The sequence below is a fragment of the Tamandua tetradactyla genome, chromosome 14 (genome assembly GCF_023851605.1).
Source record: "Tamandua tetradactyla isolate mTamTet1 chromosome 14, mTamTet1.pri, whole genome shotgun sequence".
NCBI lineage: Eukaryota > Metazoa > Chordata > Mammalia > Pilosa > Myrmecophagidae > Tamandua > Tamandua tetradactyla.
This window is the reverse complement of record NC_135340.1, coordinates 36746597-36762033: the sequence shown is the minus strand read 5'-3', so window position 1 is coordinate 36762033 and position 15437 is coordinate 36746597. Positions and strand designations below refer to the sequence as shown.

Here is a 15437-nt window from a genome sequence, read left to right as displayed (position 1 = left end):
CAGAATATTGACTACCCAAAGGTGACGGTTTCCTTTATGTATAATATTTTCCTTTAAAATGTTATTAGTTTTAACAATATCGAGGAAAAGTGTTCTCCTCACAAAACCTAGATGAAGAAGACACTCTTGATAAACTATGTAGTCATGGATATGAATAGGTAAAATTCACATTAGGTAAAATTTGGGGAATTTTGATTCCCCAAAATGAAATTAAAATAAATGCAAATATAATTGAGAAAAAATTGATAAATTTGATGAAGTAACTTTAATATTTTAGTGAGAAAAATTGCATGAATGAAGTGAATACATAAATGTCACATACAGGATAGATAAAGGATAACATCTATAAATTATAAATCATTCCTTCCACTCCACAAAATACTCAGAAAGAGAAAAATAAGTTAAATTTTTTGAATGAACAATCCATAAAAGAGGAAAAATGGCCAATAAAATTCTACTTGTTTTTATGTTCAGGCTAATTATTAAGAAAGTAAAAAACCATGCAAACAATGAGATGTTAAGACTGGAAAGTTTCTGGTCAGAACAGGAGGTATAAAATAATTCAGTGGGACAATTTGAAGATACATGTTCAAAAAGAGCTAAAAAATCAAATAGATTTTATCTAGCATTTCTATGTTGAGTAATCTAATCTAAGAGAACATCACTCCAGAGTTTTTTGCAATAGAAAAAATGCAAGCCATTTAAATGTCTAGCAATAGATAATTTGATAAATATGTTATGAAATTTCTAAGAGATGGAAACAGCTCACATGTCCATCAATGGATGAGTGAATAAAGAAAGAGAGCCATATACACATAATAGAATATTACACAGCTGTAAAACAGAATAAAGTCATGATGCATGAAACCTTGAGGATATTATGTTGATTGAAAATAAGCCAGAAATATAAAGGCAAATACTATATGGTGTCACTAATATAAACTAACTATAATGAGAAAACTCTGAGAAACTTAAAAACACTAAGTTTTAAGGGGATCGAAAGAGGGTAGAGATTGAAGGACAGAATGTTTAACAAGATAATTATAAAGATTCAGAAATGAATAGCACAATACTGTATCATGGTTGCACAATATTGTAAGTATAATGAACAAAGCTGAGTGTGAGTATGGTTGAAGAGGAAGCATAGGGGAATGTATAAGATCATAAGGAAAGACAGAATACAAAAACTGGGACTGCATAACTTAGCAAAACCTAGAATGGACAGTGACAGTGATAAGTGTACAAATAAGAAAGTTTTTACATTAGGGAGGACAAAGGAATGTCATCTTTGTGAGGTGTTAAAAATGGAATACTATATAGAAAAAAATACAATTAATGCAAACAAGGGTCTATAGTTAACAGCAACATTGTAATATTCTTCCACTGAATGTAACAAAAGCAATATACCAAAGCTAGAGGTCAGTAAGAGGGGGATATAAAGGAAGGGTATGGAATTTTTGTTGTTGTTTCTCCTTTTCTTTTCTTCCTCTTTTTTCTATTCTATTCTCTTTTTCTTACTTTGTGGAAGAAATAGAAATGTTCTCACAAAGATTCTGGGGGTGAATACATAACAATGTGCTTATATCAGGAGCTATTGACTGGACACTTAGGATGGATTGTATGATGTCTGAATAAACTGTTTAAAAAAACAAAGATAAAGATACAAATGCTGGAGAAGATGTGGAGCGAGAGATGTATCTTCTCACTGTTAGTAAGGATATAGGATGGTGTAGCCCTTCTGGAGGGCAGAATAAGGGTTCCACAAGAGGTTAAGTATAGGTTTGCCATAAGTTCCTTCAACCCTTTATTAGGTTTGTACTGGGAAGAACCGAAAACAAAGATATGAATAGGCATTTGCACAGGTGTTCATAGTGGCAGTGTTGTGATTCACAAATGACAGAGGTGGCCTAAGGAGACATAGACTGATGAGGAGAAGGGAGAACAGTGGTATGTACATACAACAGATTACTGAGTGGTGCAGAAAGAAATAAAGACATGAGGCATGCAGCTAGGTGGAAGAACCTTGAGGACATAATGTGGAATGAAATAAGCCAGAAAGGAAGGTCAAATATTGTATGCTTTTAATAATATAAACCCACTACACTAACCAAATTTTGAGAATTTTATTTGACAGCACTGATTATTGCAGGATACAAAGTGGGCAGAGATTGGGCAATTGATGATTAAGCAATACAAAATATTTGATAAGGCTCATTGGAAAAGTTCCTAGATTGGATGCTCTTACAGCAGTCACATTTATTCCTGAGTTTTAATTGTCATTTCTAAATTTTTAGATGCTATGTTCTTTGTGTATAACAAGGTAGTTCTCTGGAACTTTAGGTCTCTGTGTGAAACTTGAGTCTCTGAGTTAGAGTGCTGCAGCTTTGAAAGTTAGAATTACTCCATACAGACACTGTTAAAGAAGCTGAAAAAAAGACAGACTTAATTAGAGATATGAATGAAACGGACATGGTTAGAACTAAAGTAAATTAGAATAAGGGTGAAGGATGATATTTTTTTCTGTATGTTAAAACTTTAACTTCGGTGTGAGGCCAAAAGAAAAGCTGCTTATTTGGTACAAAATTTACATTTTCATAGCAAATTATCTAATTTAAGCTGTCTTGTCAGTTTATTTAAACAACCTAATTACATGGAACCTAGAGGACTTTGTTATTTTATACTGCTTAATGTAATACCCTAATACATGCTAGAGTATTTGGGGCAGAAAATTACAATGTATTTGCAAAGACCCTTCGAGTGACTGGTGAAAAATGTGGAACTATTAAATTTTCCCACATAGGAAATTCCTGATATTCTCTCAAGCCAAGCCATGAGTCTTGAGATTTGCCCTTATGAAATTTATTTCTTCAATGGTGAAGCTAAGCTTACTTATAACTACGCTTGAGTCACCCCCAGAGAACCTCTTTTGTTACTCTGTCTCAGCCAACTCTGTAAATACAATCACTAACGTTCCCACACACAAGACATGACTCCCAGGCATATAAGTCTCCCTGACAATGTGGGACATGAATCCCAGGGATGAGCCTGGTCCTTGCATCATGGGATTGAGAATGCCTTCTTCACCAAAAAAACGGGAAAAGAAAAGTAACAAAATAAAGTTATAGTGGCCAAGAGATTTCAAATAGACTCAAGAGGTCATTCTGGAACTTATTCTTGAAGTTATGCAAACTTCAAGAAGATATTATAAATTGCCACAGTATGCCAAGCCTCAAGCAACAGCATTCCTGAAACCCCTAAAGTATACCATGGGCTCTATCCAAGACCTAATAAAAGTTTTACTTTGTAAGTTTATTTTTTCAGAAATCTAAGGCCTCCAGATTGTTCCTGTGCCAGATAAACTCTGAAACCCAGAGGTACCAGATTCTCCAAGAACATAAACCAGTTTCATTCCTCTACCCCATAAGATCAACCTCCCCTTCCAACATGAGGAAATTAAAATGGTCATCACCCAGATATCCCTGATGATTGAGGGAATGATGATGGGAGGCTGGAGGTGTAACTGAGAAACTAGGATTTCACAAATGATTAGGACCACTAATTATATAGATGTTTCCCTTTAGCTTGTGGTGCATTATAATAGCCAGAAGAATATACCTAAAACTGTTTAACTGTAATCCAGTAGCCTCGATCTTTGATCATGATGGTAAAACTATATAGTATTTATTGCATAACCCTATGATGATAAAAACCTTGTGACTGACACACCATTTCTCCAGTATATGACTAGAGGAGTAATAAAATAAATACATGCATGAAGAAAACTGTAATAATAATAGGTTGGGAATATGAGGGAAAATACCTCTAAATAAACTATGGACAATAGTTATAGTACTACTTTAATAATATTTCATCAATTTTAACAAATATAACTATGATTAAAAAAATAACAATTACAAAAAACTGTTATCATCAACTGTAACAAATTTTCCACACCAATGCAAGGGTTGGTAGTTGGGTGGTATATGGGAATCCATGCGTGATGGTCCTATAATCTTACATTAGTGTTGTGTGTTTGTTACTACTGACAAAAGAATATTATAATTGTCTTATTAACTATAATCCATTGTTTACATTAGCTAATCATTTCTTGATCAGAAAGAAGGATTTTTTCTGTTTGCTTGTTCTTCTTTCACACTAAAATCATTTGTCTTACCTGACAGTGACTGAGCTTAGTATTCTCCTGGCACATTCAGGCTTGTGGACTTGGACCACTCCCAGGGCTTCACTGCCTGAGGCCAGCTATCTACTAAACTCACATGGAGCAGAAGTCAAACAATGAGCTCACTGGAGAAGTCACAGAAGTTTGGTTGCCATGGCAATTGTTGGAAGAGAACACAGAGAAGGGTAAAAGAGAAAGAAAAGAGAAGAAAGAAGACTGAAGGAAGAATTGAAGAGTAATAGTAAAAACAGGTAGAACCTAAAACTGGTTGAGAAATGTATACAAAACCTGTGGGGAAAACAACTTGTTCAGAAATGGTGACTTCCCAACAGCTTCCTGGAGTGATGTGGTTTCATGGAGGATGATTTCTGAGGTACATTTCAGTTTAGACTAAATGCAAAGGTATTTGGACAGATTTACAAGTATACAGACTATTTTAATACCAGAAAATCTATATTAAATTAGCTAGATAGCCACCAAGATGGCGGAGAAACAACAGATGTTTTCCACATGATAATCGTTGAGTTGAATGTCAAAATATTTTGAAATGGAATACAAATTCCTACATACCACAGGGGCTTTTCCAAAGTGCAAAAATTGTAATGTCCCTGAGTTAGGTGCTTAGGTAGAGCAGAAATGGTAGAAGAAACCTAGTTACTCCTTAGAGCATCACTATCGATATATGCTCTAAATTATTTCCAATATTGGTTTTTGGAGCATGGGCAGAGAGAATGTGCTACATTCAAACCCAAGGCTTCAGTGAGTTTCAGTTACATGATGAGGCTTATCCTATCTCCTTGTGGCTCTGGGCCAATGTGCACAAAATTGGAGAATAATGAGTATGGTCCTGAAGGGAATCACAAAGAGCTTAACTGAAGAAGGAAAATTCAGAAGCATCACCATCAGCATGGGAGGACAGTGTATTTACTTAATTAGCTAAAAATAATTGGTTATAAAATTCTGCTCTTGGTAAGTATTTTTGCCATAAAAGACTTCCTAGACTTCTGTCCTATACAATGACTGAATAAATAGATTGAGAGATCCTAAAGGCTAAGCTTAATTAATCTTGTATCTGGAGAATCTAAAAATCCAACACTACTAATGAGAAGTTAATCCAACTTCTCTTAATGAAGTTATACTGTACCAAGAGACCAACTCTAAAATAAAATTCATCCAGTAAGGTGCTTGAAGTGACAAAATTGCATAAGAAATAAGTCCAAATGGTGATGAGTATGATGTTCACTGGAAATAGCAGACTCCAGGTGTGGCCCTGATGCCTGGAGAGAGTGGAGTCGAGAAAAAGGTGGTCTCCTCAATGTCCCCTGAGATTGATTCAGAAAGAGGCAGGCCACTGCATAGGCCCTTGGAAATGGTGGGACTACCACTTTCTAAAGCTGAAGGATAAATAACTTTCAGACACTGAAATCCAATGGAGTTTGCCCTGCAGGTTTTCAGAACTGTTTGGGTCTTGCAACTCTTGTGACCTTTCCAATTTCTCCTTATGGAAATGAAAAGCTGTATCCTGTGAATGTCTTCCTTTGCATATTGACACCAGATAACTTGTTTTGAGATTCATAGGTCCACAGCCAGAAGAGAATTTTTTGCACCTTAATATTGTTTAAGGTGATGAATGTAGTTGACAAGGGGTGGAAATGTTGTAGTTAGATTCAGTTGTCAGCTTGGCTAGGTGAAGGTTCCTAGTTCTATTGCTGTGGACATGAGCCAATGGTATGTGAACCTCATCTGTTCCTGATTACATCTTCAGTCAGCTAGGAGGTGTGCCTGCTGCAGTGAATGATATTTGATTTAATTGGCTGGTGCTTAAATGAGAGCGCTCAGCATAGCACAGCCTAAGCAGCTCAGCATACCTCATCATAGCACAAGCAGCTCAGCCCAGGCCTTTGGAGATGCAGAAAGAAATCACCCCGGGGAAAGTTGTTGGAACACAGAAGCCTGGAGAGAAGGCCAGCAGAGATCACCCTGTGCCTTCCCATATAAGAAAGAACCTCAGATGAAAGTTAGCTGCCTTTCCTCTGAAGAACTAACAAAATAAGTCCCCTTTTATTAAAATCCAATCCGTCTCTAGTGTGTTGCATTCCAGCAGCTAGCAAAGTAGAACAGTAGAACAGGCTGGTGAATTGAGTGATGCAATGTGATTGGTCCTGCTGCTCCTGTGGCAGTGCCCCAAAGGAAAAAATAGCCAGGTAGATTTATATAATAATCACCTTTATGTAAAAATCAATGAGTACCTTTTATGAGCACCAACTTGTGTCAGTGCTGTAACAGGACTCCCAACCCTTGGAAATCAAAATTGTTTTTGAAAAGTATAAGTACATAAATGTTGGAGTTTCTTAACTGTCCTGACTCAATGTTCACTTTTTGCAAGTATCGGTACAAAAAAGGACCATAAATCTTATTGCTTGATCTATAAATATTTTAAATTATAGACAAAGTGTTATAGGCAATAATGTATAATTATTTTACAAAACCCACATATCTGTTCTCTGGATCCTGCAAGGGAATATCTATGAAACATTTACTTAAAAATCTTGTCAGAGTACCTTAGTCTGCACCTGTTTATTTGCTCCTATTTTCAGATGACAGGATGATGTAATTCAATGAGCTTTGGAAGAATCAGAGATGAAACATTAGAAATTAAGATTTAAAAATATTTCTTCTGGTAAAGCCTAAAATAAACTTATAATTCCAGGTGGATTACACAGTGTTCTCATGCAAAAATAGAATGACCCTTCCATATGATAAACTCAGAACAATGAGAAATGAATGAAGCAACTCTCTAAGAGAAACACATCTGCTCTTCAAATCAGGAGATGTTGAGGACGAATAGTATTCTCAGACAATGGAGGACAAGTTTCACCTCCTGAGGAGAAAGGCTGAATGACCAAATAGTCATGATTCACAGTGTCAACAAATTCCACTCAGATGTTCACATTCCAAGCTCCAGGGTCGCATATATTTTGAATATCTACAACTGTGTTATTAACCACCCAAAACATAGTGATTTAAAATAAGCATAACTATTATTTCTCACTTATCTATGGTTATACCAAATCAGTTGGGCAGTTCTTTTGTTCTACAAGGTGTGGCATCAGACTGTGGTCATCTGGAGGCTTCAGTGCACTGAAACTTTACCAAGAAAGCTCACTTAAATGGATATGAGTCAGTGCTGGCTGCTGGCCAGATGCTCAGGTGATTCTGTCACCTGGAGCAACATGTCCTACTCTGCATGACCCAACAGGCATTGGAGGAAGCCCAGATCTCTTAAGGCAAACCTCAGAAGTCACTCAGCCTCACTTTCATCACGTACTATTGATCAATAAGGATCAGAACTAGCCCATACTAAAACAGAAGGGAGGTGGATCCCACAACTTGATGGGAAAATGGCAAGGTCACATTACAAAAAAGCATGTGCTTTGGAGATATTCTTTGAACCGTCTTTGGATATATTTAACACTGTCCACCTGCAAAGCATGACTAAACACATTTTTCCCATATGGGAAATATATTCAACTTCTTTGCAAAAGTCTCATATCCTTATGTAAGCAGGCATTAATTCAGAATCTTGTCATTTAAAGTGGTGAAAGAGATTCTTGGATCTCATTCCAACCTCACAGGATAAGTACAATATTAACTCCTGTTCAAAAGAAGGTAGATTTTTTCTCTTCTATTTTCATATCATATTCTTCTTTCCTTCCCCTAATTATTCAACAACAAAGCCATCAGGGCTGGAAGAAAAAGGTAGGTATCTATGATGGAGAATTAACCTGCGGTAACCTAGAGGGGACTATCAGAGCCCAGATGTGATAAGTAAGGTGAGAGAGAGGGGCAAATGGGCTTGCAGTTTTAGAAACAGATAAAGGTTAGGGAATTTTCCAAGTGTGAGAGCAGCCTGATATGGGGTATCAGGTAAGCAGGACAAGGAGACTCTGTTCAGGGAAGATATGCTGACAAAAACTGAAGACTGCTTCTGTACGAGGGGATTTATTTAATAGGTTAATGAGCTAAGGATAATGGAAGTTTGGTTTGTCACTGCCAAAAAAGAGTAACAAATACAGAAAGGGTGACAATTAGAATAAACCCAATGTGTTGAAACAGAATTGAATGTATCAGTATGAATTCAGGGTTTTCAACATATAGGGAAAATTTAGAAATGAATCTATTTCTGGGAGGAGGCAGTGATGTCTCAATAACCTATGAACAATGAGATCCTAGAAACAGATAGCCCAATAGTAATTATCACACCTAACATGTTCTAATACAAGGAAGGAGAACTCTAGGGAAAAGGCTGCCTTGAGGTCTGGATTACAAAAAGTACAACCTAAGTCAGAACATATCTTTTCTACTAAAAAACAAAAATCTGCTTAAAGATTTATGGGGGCATATCAAAAATACACAAAAGCAATGGTGAATAGACTCTTACCAGGTAAATCAGGTCAATTTCAACATCAACTTAGTGAAGACAACAGATTTACAGGAGTCAAAAAAATAGGGAAATATGAGTCCATATGGATATAAATAAAGAAATGAACTTTTAATGAGAAACAAGATATTTACATAGTTTTAATGTATATTGTATGTTGTATGTATGTATGTTTAGCAATCTGCTAAAAGCAAAAGAGAAAAGATTAATTTTATGGTGGAGAAGTATGGTAGGCATCATGTTACTAAAGTGATCAAGTGAAAATTATGAGAAATAGGATGAATTTAATCATGTGCCATCTCATAGAATGCAATAGAAGAATGCAACTTCACTATCCTGCTCTATCTGCCAAAGACACATAGTCTAAATCCAATCTTAACATATAGCAAAGAAATTCAAATTGAGGAACAGCATACAAATTAACTGGTCTGTAACCTTCCCAAATGTCAAAGTTAGGGAAGTAAAGGAGTGACTGGAGAACTGGTCCAGACCACAAGAGACAAAAGAAATGTGACGATTATGACAACCATGAGGTGTGACATTCAAACTCTCTTCAAGAAATAACTTCCTTATCTGCTGTGAGGAAACCAGTTAGCTGACAGACACTAGCTACAGTTCATTTAGGATCCACTGCATGTTTGAGCTATGTGCTTCCTGCAGCCAGCTCCAAAGTCTCCCACATTAGCTTTCAAAGACCAATGACATGAGTTGGCTTCCTCAGGAAGCAGACTTTAAAATAGAGATTAACATGTTGGATGTATTAAAAGGAGTACCTTTGAGAGCAATACTATGTGATAGAAGGAAAGACACCAGAAAATTGAACTACAATGCATTTGTTCATTAAAGATTTATTGTATCACAAGCAGCAAATAGGCATCCATGACAGGACAAAATACAGCACTATCTAATACAGATTCATGAAAAAAGCCCTTGAGAGGAGTTGTTCTCTTGCTTTCACTATGCCTCCCATCAGTAGAAACAGGAAACTTTTGTGTTTTAGAAATTTAAAAATAAAGCACTTAAATTAAACAGAACATTACAGTATATCATTGAATATATCTGAGATTCAAAATATAACTGAGAATTAACTTTTCAGAGATTCTATCTGACTGTAATCAAAAAATTCAAAACTATTTTGGAGGAAGATTTGTGCAGATGCTGATTAAATTCTAAGAGATTACGTGGGAGAATTGATTAAGACTGAAATCTGGAAAACTTTCAAAATCCAGAATATAAGTTGAAAACTACAATGAACTTCCAAAGTATGCAAAGAAGAAATGGAGATAACAGGAGTGGGAGATAATAGAACCATGTCCATCACCCCAGTCTACCCAGTTCCAGCACACAAGCCTCCTCACTCTTCACCCAACACATCAAGCATACTCTGGTTCCTAGCATTAGCTGATCTGCCCAAAGTAATACCCTCTCAGTACACTCACAGCTTGTTCCTTCACTTTTTCAAGTCTTCACTTAAATGTTCACATCTCTGTTAGCCTTTCCTTAACACCGTATTTATAATTACAGGGCTTGCACTCAAATTCGATGCCCCATTCCATCCCTTGCTTCATTTTTCTCAGATGGAGAAATAAATTATATTTTTGATTTGATTTTCTTTAGTGTGTTCTATTGCCTCTCCAATTAAATTAAATTGACTTCAGCAGGAATTTTTTGTTTTGTTTACCACATTATCCCCAGTGTCCATTAAGCACTCAATGAATGTTTGTTGAATAAACCTACATCACTGTAGCATTTAAAATGCCATTTTTTGAGTAGTGTTCAAAAAAAGTACAACTCACACATCTCTAAACCACAAATCTCAGACTTGGTGGAAAAAAAGCATATTAATTTTAAAAATGAAACAGAATCTAACAGAAGATCTTCCTTTTGTAACAATAAGGACAAGGTCTATTACTATTTAATTATTCCCTAAAAACCTTTGCCAATGCCAGGTTACTAGAAGCACAAGAGAAAGTAAAAACACAGTTCCACAAGTGCACTTTTCCTCAGGGAATCGCAAGGCTTGGGATTTCATAACAAATGACTAAAATTCAAAGAAGGATCTCATCTGATGAACAAATTCTTTTTAAACTATCAGGGGAGAGAGTCCCAAATCTCTAAAGGCCATGAGGTAAATAAATAGATATGTACAATAACTTTCATCAGGGTTTTCATCTTGACTATAAAAATGAATTTTGAATCTGAAGGGAAATATCTTTTATGATTCACTCTTTACAACTCATGGCAGGTTATAAACTTGTTCATTCAATTCTTCGAAAATCCTGCTCATGTTTCTCACCCTGTGTGGTAGTATGTTATTTCCCTTCTCTGACTGATCTTCTCAGCACTTTTCCAAGGAATGAGTTAAAGCTGCATATCACATTACAACAAATGCTGGGTTTCCTGCATAAACGGATTTACGGGCAAGTGCTTTCTCCATACTCTGACAATATCAATATTTGATTAGAAGAAAGTGCATGTAGTGAATCTTAAATGTATTCTACTCTTTTCCATGAGTCTTGGGAAATAGTTTCATTTAGTCCTTATCCTTTTAAAATATTATTGAGTAATGCTTACAAAAAAGATTGAGGATTTCATGTGAAATGTGTAACTGATAAATTGATGGTAGAATATCAATATGAAGACTTATTTTACTTCTTCAATAGAGAAAACAAGGCAAACTGCTGAATCCACTGGTATCTCTTCTTCCCAACCTATATCTTCCTCTCAGTTTCACTAGCGTAATGTGCTTTGGCTTGATGTAAAATAACTCTTCCTTCAATGACAAAACCATTCACATGTGTTCTTTTTATTTGTTGAAATTATGGGCTCTTCCTTGAATAGTAACTTTATACAGTTAGCATTCCCTAGAAATGCTTTAACAAGAGATGCAAACAATATGGTATTAATATTGATTTGATATACCATGATTAGGGTCCCACTGTCAGGGAAGATAACGAAGTGTGATAGCTGAGAACAGGACATGAGGAACTAGGACAGGTCAGAGTATAGAGGACAAAAAATTAGTTTAAAAATCCAGCAAACCAGTTACAAAGAAATTATATAACCACTAAGACCTGCACAACTGAACATTTTTTCAATAAAGAATTTAGCAGAATAATTTGCAAATATCCCACAGGTATCATTAATTTTGAAATGTTAATATTAATTATATCTTACATTACCATTCATATTCTTATTTACCTCTCCTCACTTATGAATAATTTTGTACTAAATATCTCCACATAAGTGCAATTTAAATATTCTCAACTTGAAGATACTTTGTTTGGTATTTCTAGAATTGTTTTGGAATGACAAGATTTGCTACCATCATAGTTTCCTGTGTCCAGACCAGGCAACACAATCACAGATGAAAAATTCTAAGCATTTTATGAATTGTTCTACACAATCACAGATGATCAAGGTAAAATATTTCTCCAACAGGAAAAAAACCAACAAATGAAAACCTCTAATAATCTGAAAAAGGATGGTGCTGAGCCTCCATGCCAGCTTCTATGATGTGATCAATATGGGTAGCAAATAGGCTGAGACAACAACTTGCATGCAGACATGACAAACACAATCTACATAGCCCTGTAGGCAATAAGAACATGAAATAGCAGTCTTTTCACTTTAGGGGCCAAATGTGGTGGCCAAGGATTGAGTTTTAAAGGATGAGATGCACAAAAGTTAACTATGATTCAACAATAAAAAACTAAGGAGAAAGAAATAAACTTGGAGGAGGTTCAAGGAGTGAGTGGAGCAAGGCATTCCATGTTTCAAGGTTGTTCCAATAGGAAAATACATAGGATGGGTATTTTTAAGGTGCCTTTCACATGGTATAAAAGAGAGAAAAATGCCATAGAACACACTATGAGAAAAATAATATATAAATGTACACACAAATAAAAACTTTTATCTACTTTGCAACATTTTTTCAGTGAAATTGGCAAAGTATATCCACCTTCAGCAGTTCAGTCATTGGAATGGTGGCTCTAAGGTCAGTTGCTCTAGTTCATACATTTATATGAAAGTGAATCAAAGCTTTAAACCATGTGATAGAGCTGAATCCAGCTAGCTTGATAAAGAGGAAACATTTTCTCTATAACAATATGTGTTCAGGTTAAGGTCCTATAGAAGACATATATCCTGGAACCAGAAAGACCCCTTTTATCAATATTTTATACCACTGTAGGAACAAAGAGGAACATTGTCTGAGCTCTGTACCACAACAAGACAGAGCCTTAAGAAATATCTTAATGTGACTTGCCCTCCCTTTTTTTTTACCATTTTGACTAACAAGAATATAAGCTTTACACAATTCTTTAGGAAGAACATTCACATGTGTTGAACTTTTATAAAACCCCTGTATGGTAAACAAAAGATGAATATATACACAAATAGATGTTAAGAGATATCAAAATGACAACATTTGAACCATTTATGTATAATCCAAAGCCATGAGCATTATTTAATGGTTGCCCCAAATCATGTTTTCTTCCTTTATTATTTATTTGCATCTTATTATAATGAAACAGTACTCTTCAGCAGCAAGTTGTGAAATCATACTTTGTAGCTTTAGCAGAAACCACATTGTTTACACCTTTTTCAAATAAATACTAAATAAATTTGTTATTTCCAGGTAAAAACAATATACTTCATTAACATCGATAACTCTTGCTATCTACATTATTTCCAGGCTAATGAATGCATCCAGAAGAGAACCTACTAAATTGGCTTTATATAATTCTTTAGAAAGAATGTTTGCATGCACCGATTTGTTCATAAATATCCTATTTGGTAAATAGATGAAGAAATACAGAAGCAGAGATTAAGTGGCATCAAATGCAAACATTTGAACTTCTTATGTGTAATCCAATATCCTGAACTTATTCAATGTTTGCCCCAAATCACATTATTGTCTTCTGTTATTATGTGTACCCTATTAAAATGAAACATTCTTCTGGGATGAGTTGTGAAATCACACTTTTTTTACTTTAGCAGAATCCTCATTATTTATTACTTTCTCAAATAAATGCTAAAGAAATTTGGTGTTTCCAGGTAAAAACAATATTCTTCATTAAACATTGTTAACTGGTGCTATCTCCATTATTTCCAGGCTAATGAATGCATCCGGAAGAGAACCTACTAACTCTATTAGCCACTTTATCCTCCTGGGCTTTCCCTCAAGCCCAGAAATGCAGCTCCTCTTCTTCGGACTCTTCTCAGTAACCTACACTCTGACTCTGATGGGAAATGCAGCCATAGCCTGTGCTGTGCGGTGGGACCAGCGCCTTCACACCCCCATGTATATCCTCCTGGGGAATTTCTCTTTCCTGGAGATATGTTATGTCTCCACGACTGTCCCTAACATGTTGGCCAACTTCCTCTCCACAAGCAAGTCCATCTCCTTTGTGGGTTGTTTCACACAGTTCTATTTCTTCTTCTCTTTTGGGTGTGATGAGGGCTTCTACCTTTGCATCATGGCCTTTGACAGGTGCCTGGCCATTTGCCGTCCCCTGCATTATCCACGCATCATGACTAAAGAGCTGTACACTGGCCTCATCATCTTCGCTTGGTCAGGTGGTTTCATTCTCTTCCTAGGCCCTGTCTTACTCATTTCACAGTTGCCTTATTGTGGCCCAAACATCATCAATCATTTCATATGTGATCCTGTCCCTTTGATGAAGCTGTCCTGTTCTGTAGACACCACAACACAGTTTATTTACTCTACTTTCAATGTTATCTTCATGATTGGCACTTTCCTTTTCATCCTTTGCTCCTATGCTCTGGTGATTCTGACTGTGCTACAGATGCCCTCAGCTGCAAGCAAACACAAGGCTTTCTCCACTTGTGCTTCTCATCTAACTGTGGTGGTCCTGTTTTTTGGCTCTGTTTCTGTGACATATGTTAGCCCTGGTTCAGGACACCCAGCAAAAATACAAAAAATTGTCACCTTGTTTTATTCTGTGGTAACCCCATTCTGTAATCCTCTAATTTATAGCCTTAGGAACAAGGAGATGAAAGCTGCTTTGAGGAAAGTCTTCAGGACTGAACAAGCCACTCACAAAATATAAATGAACACAGAACTCACTTAACTTATAAGCTATGAGTGATTATTATTATTATTATAGCAGGACCCATTATCATCTTAAACACACTTACCACAAGATGCTCTGGTCTTATTTAATATGAAATAGATTTTGTGTTGAAAATATATCAAATAAGTGATTTACTGTGTGTCTTAAGAGAAATCAGTCCCTCTCCATGTAATTCATTTTTTGAAAAAAAGAAAGAGCAGATGTCTGTTTTGTATTTTGAGCACTAGTGCAATTTATTCTCATATAATAGAGATCATAAGCTACTCTTTGGGAATTAATCCTATAAGTCAATAAGTCTCCATTAATAAATATTGACTGAAAAAGAAAATTCATCTTTGCAAGTGTTCCAACTTGCCAAAGTATTATTATCCTGTCACTTAGAAGAAAGACAAGAGGTCTTTAAGGCTTCAAGGAACAGGAGAGCAACAGCATTGACTGGATAGTAAGTGACTTTTCAAAGAAATTACAATATAAGGATTAGGAATTAAAGTGAGTCAGTTTTTTAGAATATGATAGAAACACGTGGCAATTATAAAGAATGAGCATTACTCAGAACACTGAATGCTTTGCTGAAAAAGGAACAAGATAGGAAAATCAGAAGAAAAGGATGTTTGATGAGGAGACATTTGGATGGACCAATGAGAATGAGCACAAAGGATGCAGATTTTTGCTTTTCAAAGCAATTCCCTTCAGAAAGTATGCTTGACAGAAGAGGCAT

General features: G+C 35.8%; 1 protein-coding gene and 2 long non-coding RNA genes across 11 annotated transcripts in view; 2 read left to right on the top strand and 1 right to left on the bottom strand.

Moving 5' to 3' along the window:
* LOC143655841 (uncharacterized) overlaps positions 1-15437 on the bottom strand; it is a 97367-nt gene that overhangs the window by 45175 nt on the left and 36755 nt on the right. For 4 of the 9 annotated variants that reach the window (XR_013162293.1, XR_013162287.1, XR_013162291.1 and 1 more), the window contains one exon: positions 2109-2425. The exons of 4 other annotated variants lie outside the window; for them this stretch is intronic. This is a non-coding gene — a long non-coding RNA (uncharacterized LOC143655841). Of the gene's footprint in view, positions 1-2108; positions 2426-6741; positions 6804-15437 lie in introns of those variants that run through there. One more of the 9 variants, XR_013162289.1, reaches the window with a different exon arrangement.
* Positions 4350-13498, top strand: LOC143655846 (uncharacterized). Its single transcript, XR_013162296.1, has 3 exons — positions 4350-4431; positions 11918-12042; positions 13318-13498. It is a non-coding gene; the product is annotated as an uncharacterized LOC143655846 (long non-coding RNA).
* On the top strand, positions 13742-14695 carry LOC143656485 (olfactory receptor 11G2-like). Its single transcript, XM_077128593.1, has one exon. It carries the CDS (start codon positions 13742-13744, stop codon positions 14693-14695), a length of 954 nt encoding a protein of 317 aa, XP_076984708.1.